The sequence below is a fragment of the Carcharhinus amblyrhynchos genome, unplaced genomic scaffold (genome assembly GCF_965287045.1).
Source record: "Carcharhinus amblyrhynchos unplaced genomic scaffold, sCarAmb.v2.hapA scaffold_37, whole genome shotgun sequence".
In the NCBI taxonomy this organism is placed as follows: Eukaryota; Metazoa; Chordata; class Chondrichthyes; order Carcharhiniformes; family Carcharhinidae; genus Carcharhinus; species Carcharhinus amblyrhynchos.
The window spans coordinates 2,907,413-2,915,215 of record NW_027649778.1 but is presented as its reverse complement, the minus strand read 5'-3'; the positions used below and the strand labels follow the sequence as shown (position 1 = coordinate 2,915,215).

General features: G+C 53.5%; 1 protein-coding gene across 1 annotated transcript; it reads left to right on the top strand.

The window, feature by feature from the left end:
• The first annotated feature begins 782 nt into the window (after positions 1-782).
• LOC145362243 (uncharacterized) lies at positions 783-7,373 on the top strand. Its single transcript, XM_080218314.1, has one exon. The coding sequence runs from the start codon at positions 791-793 to the stop codon at positions 2,813-2,815; it is 2,025 nt and encodes a 674-aa protein (XP_080074440.1). The 5' UTR covers positions 783-790; the 3' UTR covers positions 2,816-7,373.
• The last annotated feature ends 430 nt before the right edge of the window (positions 7,374-7,803 follow it).

Here is a 7,803-nt window from a genome sequence, read left to right as displayed (position 1 = left end):
CCAATGGAGAGTCTTAATATTAAGATCCACACTTTCCAGCTCCGGCCTGGGTCTCCCAAACCAGCTCCACCTCCCGGCTGCAGCCTCCCAAACTAGCGCCGCCTCCCGGCTGCAGCCTCCCAAACTAGCGCCGCCTCCCGGCTGCAGCCTCCCAATACAGCGCCATCTCTCGGCCTCCAGCCTCCCAAAGCAGTGCCGCCTCCCGTCTTCCAAACCAGAGCCGCCTCCTTGCTCCGGCCTCCCAAACCAGCGCCGGCTCCCGGCTCCGGCCTCCCAAACCAACGCCCCCACCCGGCTCTAGCCTCCCAAACCATTGCCACCTCCCGGCTCCATCTTCCCAAACCAGCTCCACCTCCTGGCTCCGGCCTCCCAAACCAGCGCCCCCACCCGGCTCCAGCCTCCCAAACCACTGCCACCGCCCGTCTCCCAAACTAGCGCCCCCTCCCGGCACCAGCCTCCTGAATCAGCGCCCCCCCCCCCCGGCTCCAGCCTCCCAAAGCAGCGCCACCTCCTGGCTCCAGCCTCCCAAAGCAGCGCCGTCCCCCGGGGGCGGGGTTGAGCGGGGAAGATGGCGGGTGCTTCAATTGGGCGGGAGGCGCTGGATGGGGGGATGTTGTGTTGTCTGACAGAGGGGCTCCCGGTGAAAGCAGGCGGCTGGGAGTGGAAACTCTGATGTTTATCCCATTGCAGGCCGGGCCTGAGGGGGTGAAGGGAGGTTTGGTTGAGGAGGGGGGTGTGTGTGAGGGGGCAGCGTGGGCTCTGCGACGTCCTGGGCTGGGCACTGCCCAGGATGGGCATCATCCACCCCATGCTGCTGCACCCACGGGTGGTGGAGGAAATGTACACGGGACGGCCGCAGCGGGGAGCAGGGCCACAGCGGGGAGCTGGACCGCTGCTGCTGGCGGCACCACCGCAGCAGGGAAGGCTGCCAGCCGATGCCAACCGGAGGGCAGCACAGGACCCATGGGCACCACGGGGTCAGAGGACACCGCAAGGTCAGGGGACACCACGAGGCCAGAGAGCAGTGCTAGGTCAGGGGGTGCCGCGAGGTCAGAGAGCATCATTAGGCCAGGGGGCGCTGCGAGGTCAGGGAGCACCGCAAGGCCAGAGAGCATCATTAGGTCAGGGGGTGCCGCAAGGTCAGAGAGCATCAGTAGGTCAGAGGACGCCGCGAGGTCAGAGAGCATCGTTAGGTCAAGGGGCGCTGCGAGGTCAGAGAGCATCATTAGGTCAGGGGGCACTGCAAGGTCAGAGAGCATCGTTAGGTCAGGGGGTGCCGCAAGGTCAGAGAGCATCATTAGGTCAGGGGGCACCACAAGGTCAGAGAGCATCATTAGGTCAGGGGGCACCACAAGGTCAGAGAGCATCATTAGGTCAGGGGGAACCACGAGGTCTGAGAGCATCGTTAGGTCAGGGGGCACAGCAAGACCAGACAACACCACAAGGTCAGGGGGCACTGCAAGACCATGCAAAGCCACAAGGTCAGGGGGCACCACAAGGTCAGAGAACAGTGCAAAGTCAGGGAGCACCGCAAAGTCAGGGGACACCAGGAGCACCACAAGGTCAAGGGACTCAACGAGGCCAGAGAGCATCGCTACGTCAAGGGACACCGCAAGACCAGGTAACACTGCAAGGCTGCTCATTGCAACAGGACCCAGCCCCTGCCGGCACAAAGCAAGAGCCACCGCAAGACCAAGTGGACCGGCAGGAGAAATGGACAGGCAAACAGAAGGCACCGAGGCGACCCAGGATCTTCAAAACCCGCCTGAACTACCTGCAGATGTCAGAGAGGCAGTGCCAGAGGAGACTCCGTCTCTCCAGGGAGACAGTCACCGAGCTGTGTGCCATGATGCAGGATGACCTGCGTCCGATGGGATTCAGTGGCCACCCCATGCCTGTGGCGCTCAAACTCACTGCTACCCTCAACTTCTACGCTTCCGGATCCTTCCAAGGGTCCACGGGCGAACTGTGCGGAATATCCCAGGCCGCAGCGCACCGCTGCATAAAGGAGGTGACCAACGCACTGTTCAAGAGGGCTGGCGAGTTTATCCAGTACCACACGGACCCCGAGAGCCAGGCTGAGAGGTCAGCAGGATTTGGTGCCATTGCCGGCTTCCCGCGAGTTCAGGGTGTCATTGATTGCACACACGTGGCTATCCGTGCTCCATCCGAACAGCCTGCAGCGTACATCAACAAGGAGGGATTTTACTCTATCAGCGTTCAACTAGTGTGTGACCACAGAAGGCAGATTCTACAGGTCTGTGCCCGATTTTCAGGCAGCACCAACAATGCTTTTATCCTTCAGAATTCCCAGGTACCGAACTTGTTCCAGCTGCAGCCACGGCTGGGAGGCTGGATCCTCGGTGGCAGGAGTTACCCTCTCCGGACTTGGCTGCTGACGCCGATCAGGAACCCTCGCACTAAGGCAGAGCGACGGTACAATTCGAGTCACAGCTCCACAAGGACAGCAGTCAGGCAGACGATAGGCTTGCTGAAGAGGCGATTCCGGTGCCTGGACCGCTCGAGGGGCGCTCTGAAGTACAACCCGACAAAGGTCTCGCAGATTGTCGTGGTCTGCTGCGCCTTACACAACCTGGCGCAGCAGCGGGGCGAGACCTTGCACCCAGAGGGGGCCGAGGAAACAAATTCCTCGTCGGACGAGGGAGAAGCGGAAATGTCCTCGGACGAGGACAATGGAGGAGAGAAGGCAGAGTGGGAGGGCGAGCAGGAACACCCATCCTCGGAAGAGGCCAGAGGTCTGGAAGCCCGTGAAGCCCTGATTCGCAGCTGCTTCCAGGATCCATCACCCGTGTGATGGGAGAATGTCCTCCAATGTGCCTTGCTACCCACTAATGCCACATCTCATGGAACGATTCTGACCTCAGAACCCACCCTCTGGGTTTTCCCCGCTCCATTACCCAGGCAGAGCCGTACTGTATTCCAGCAGCACCTTGTGTGTGAGGATCTGAGGCCCATTCATGAAGAATCATCAATTGAAGAAAGGACAGAGGAATGATGATGCAGTTTAGTCATAAACCAACAATATCTGGTCTCTGTTCAGCTATCCCATCCTGGTGTGCACTCTTTATTGCATTTCCTTGCTGTGTCGAGGTGTGTCCCCAGCCTCTGAGACTGAGTTGGAGCCTGGTGGCTGATCTCAATGCCTGGTGGCCTGTATTGACTGTGGTGGCCATTCTCTGGAGATCACTGGATCACAGGCCAGAGTAAACCGAGAGACTTTTACACTGCTGTAGACGCCCGCTGTGTGGCTGCTTCCTCTGGGGGCATTCGGATCACTATCAGAGGGGCTTGGGAGCTCCTGTTCATCCTGGGAGTGCCCTGAGAGGTGTCTTGGAGTGCAGTTCATGCCTACTGCAGACGGAGGGGCATCTGGAGGAACAGGCACACCAGCCGCCTCTCAGTCAGCCACAGTGAAATTCCCCGCTCATTCCTGGAATCCACTGATTGGATCCAACTCTCCGTGACGGTCGCCAACCTCTCCATGAAGGAAGCCATGTTCGCGTATGCCTCAGCAGCAACTGAACTCCTCATCTGGATGGTCTCCATCGTTGACGGGCGGCACGGTGACACAGTGGTTAGCACTCACGGCACGAGAGACCCAGGTTCGATTACCGGCTTGGGCTACTGTCTGTGCAGAGTTTGCATGTTCTCCCCGTACCTGCGTGGGTTTCCTCCGGGTGTTCCGGTTCCCTCCCGCAGTCTGAAAGATGTGCTGGTTATGTTTTGGCCATGCTAAATTCTCCCTCAGTGTACCTGAACAGGCACCAGAGTGTGGCGACTAGGGGACTTTCACAGTAACTTCATCGCAGTGTTAATGTAAGCCGACTTGTGACACTAATAAATAAACTTTAAACTTCAATCTCTGCTCAAGGTTTGGGCACTCTGCCACATTCTCCCCTGCTCATTGGTGCCACTCCAGGTAACTATGTGTGACCATCTGCAGCACAGGCCTGTGCTCCACCAGCCCTCTGACTCTCAGTGACTCTGAGCTGTCTTTGTTTTAGTCAGCCACGCCTACATTTCATTGAAGAGCTCACTAGAATCATAGAGATTTACGGCATGGAAACAGGCCCTTCAGCCCACCTTGTCCATGGCGCCCTTTTTTTAAACCCCTAAGCAAATCCCAATTGCCTGCATTTGGCCCATATCCCTCTATACCCATTTTACCCATGTAACTGCCTAAATGCTTTTTAAAAGATAAAATTGTACCCACCTCTACTACCTCTGGCAGTTTGTTCTGGACACTCACCACCCTCTGTGTGAAAAAATTGCCCCGCTGGACACTTTTTGTATCTCCCCCCTCTCACCATAAACCTGTGCCCTCTAGTTTTAAACTCCCCTATCTTTGCAAAAAGATATTGACTATCTAGCTGATCTGTGCCCCTCATTATTTTATAGACCCCTACAAGATCACCCCTCAGCCTCCCACGCTCCAGAGAAAAAAGTACCAGTCTATCCAGCCTCTCCTTATAACTCAATCCATCAAGTCCCAGTAACATCCTAGTAAATCTTTTCTGCACTCTTTCTAGTTTAATAATATCCTTTCGATAATAGGGTGACCAGAACTGCACACAATATTCCAAGTGTGGCCTTACCAATGTCTTGTACAACTTCAACATGACGTCCCAACTCCTGTATTCAGTTTTCTGGCCAATGAAAGCAAGCATGCTGAATGCCTTCTTCACCGCTCTGTCCACCTGTGACTCTACTCTCAAGGAGTTATGAACCTGTACATCTCTTTGTTCTATAACTCTGCCCAACGCCCTTCCATTAACAGAGTAAGTCCTGCCCTCGCAGTTATCTGAATTAAATTCCAGATTAAACTGAGGATGATCCCCAAGCTAATTCACAAGAGGGAATCCCCTAAGGCCATTTATACCTGTGCTGTCGTGGTAGAGGAGGTAGGGGAGGTGTGAAGGAGTCAAGGAATGTGATGCTGAGCACTCTGAAATGTGGCTAATTACTCCCTCATAGATTTGATTTGATTTATTAATGTCAGATGTATTAACATAGAGTGAAAAGTATTGTTTCTTGTGCGCTATACAGACAAAGCATACTGTTCATGGAGAAGGAAAGGAGAAGGTGCAGAAAGTAGTGTTACAGTCATAGCTAGGGTGTGGAGAAAGATCAACTTAATGCAAGGTAGGTCCATTCAACAGTCTGATGGCAACAGGGAAGAAGCTGTTTTTGAGTTGGTTGGTACGTGACCTCAGACTTTTTCCCGACGGAAGAAGGTGGAAGAGGGAATGTCATAGGAGGCTGAAGATCTCGAGAGAGAATAAAACCAATCAGTTCCTCTTCCCTCCAATCACCAGTTCCCATCCATGTGGACAGCACTGCTTCCTTCCTGTCCAGAGCTATCATACAATCATAGAACTACGATGGCACAGCGGTTAGCGCTGCTGCCTCACAGTGCCAGGGACCCGGGTTCGATTCCCGGCTTGGGTCACTGATTGTGTGGAGTCTGCACGTTCTCTCTGTGCCGCGTGGGTTTCCTCCGAGTGCTCTGGCTTCCTCCCACAGGCCGAAAGACGTGCTGGTTAGGGTGGATTGGCCATGTTAAATTCTCCCTCAGTGTACCCAAACAGGCGCCAGAGTGTGGTGACTCGGGGATTTTCACAGTAACTTCATCGCGGTGTTAGTGTAAGCCTTACTTCTGACATTAATAAATAAACAAACAAACACTCAAAAGTTACGCGGGTTAAGTTGATTGGCTGTGCTAGATTACCCCTTAATGTCAGGGGGACTAGCTAGGGTAAATGCATGTTGTAAGATAGGGCCTGGGAGGGATTGTGGATGGTGCAGACTTGATTGTCTGAAAGGACTCCTCTGCAGTGTGATCTTAGAAGATCACAGAAGATCCTACTGTGATCTTGGGGCAGTAAGGGACAATTTCGCTTTGCCAGTCCACCCCAAAGAACAAAGAACAACACAGCACGGTCGCAACGCTCCAAATGCGTATACATTTGACATATCTTTGGAAAGATGTCTTCAAAGATTTGCAGGTTAGGCAGATTGGCCATCTATGTGAAGATGAGCAGGGATATGCACCTCACTTTGTTCCACCCCCACAACAATAGCCGACTTTGTCCTTCTTTCCTCTGATCTGCTACAGCCACCCTCATCCCTGCCTTTGCCACCTCGAGACTTAACTATTCCAACTCATTCCTGGTCGCAATCCCGTTTATGACCTCCATAACCCTGACTTAGAAAGCTCTCCTGCTGCTGCCCGAACTCACACCAATGGCATGTTGGCCTTCATTGCGAGAGGTTTCGAGTACAGGAGCAGGGATGTGTTGTTGCAATTATACTACACCTAGAATATTGTGGGCAGTTTTAGTCTCCTTTTCTGAGGATGGATGTTCTTGCTCCCGAGGGAGAGCAGCAAAGGTTTACCAGGCTGATTCCGGGGATGGCGGGACTGATGTATGAGGAGAGATTGACTAGGTTAGGATTGTTTTCACTGGAGTCCAGACAAATGAGGCGGGGGGGAATCTCATGGAGACTTATAAGATTCAACTGGACTAGACAGGGTAGATGCAGGAAGGATGATCCCGATATTGGGGGGAGTCCAAAACCAGGGGTCACAGTCTGATGATTCGGGGTAGACCATTCAGGACGGAGATGAGGAGACATTTCTTCATCCAGAGAGTGGTGAGCCTGTGGAATTCATTACCACAGGAAGTGGTTGATGGCAAAACATTGAAAGTATTCAAGAGGCAGATGGATGTAGCACTTGGGGCGAATGGGATAAAAGGTTATGGGGAGAAAGCAGGATGAGGCTATTGAGTTGGATGATCAGCCACAATGGTGATGAATGATGGAGCAGGCTCGAAGGGCCGAATGGCCTCCTCCTGGTCCGATCTTCTATGTTTCAAACATTCGACTTTCCTCCTGTGCTCGTTGACCTCCACTGGCGCCCCGTCAAGTTAGCATCTCGATTTTAAAATCGTCACCCTTGTTCTCAGATCTCACCATGACCAGAACCCTCCCGACCTCTGTAATGTCTCCCAGCCCCACAATCCCCCGAAGTAGCAGCACTCATCTCATTCTGTCATGCTTCCATCATCACTCAGCAGCCTGGGTCCCGAGTTCTGAAATCTCCTCCGTAAATGCCTCCACCTCGCCTCTCCAATCCTATCTTGTGGAGACTTTAGTTGCCCTTTCAGCTATGTGATTGGAGGTTAGATTGTGTTTGGTGTCACTCCTGCAAGGCATTTGGGGATATTCTGTTGTGTTAAGTATAAATGCAGGTTGTTGCGGACCTGGTGTCAATCAACGCACTGAAGGCAAAAGCTGCCAATCTCATTGATCAGATTGTTGTTTGTGGAATCTTGCTGTGTGCACATTGGAGGACAACAGAGGTCAAGCGTCCCCTCTCACAGGTGGGAGAGCCTGGATTCTAACTCACCAAAATGGAGAAGGATTCCAGGAGACACAGAACACATCACGAGACTTTGCCGGGAACTTGCATAGGAGGGAACGCACACATGCCACCCACCATCCCATCTACTTAACCCTTCCCCACCCTGTCACAGAGACTGCGGACCCCGCATTGGCAATTTCACAACCCAATGGACCGGGGTCAAGGCAAATCATCCTCAATCCAAAAGTACTGCCTAAGAACAAAGACAGGTTTGCAAAAGATCAGAGTGTTACAGTGAGGGGTGTGGGGTATATCAGAGTGTTACAGTGAGGGGTGTGGGGTATATCAGAGTGTTACAGTGAGGGGTGTCGGATATATCAGAGTGTTACAGTGAGGGGTGTGGGGTATATCAGAGT

Bases quoted from the DNA above. Each gene is read 5' to 3' on its own strand.
- LOC145362243 (XM_080218314.1), top strand. From the start codon at position 791: ATGGGCATCATCCACCCCATGCTGCTGCACCCACGGGTGGTGGAGGAA.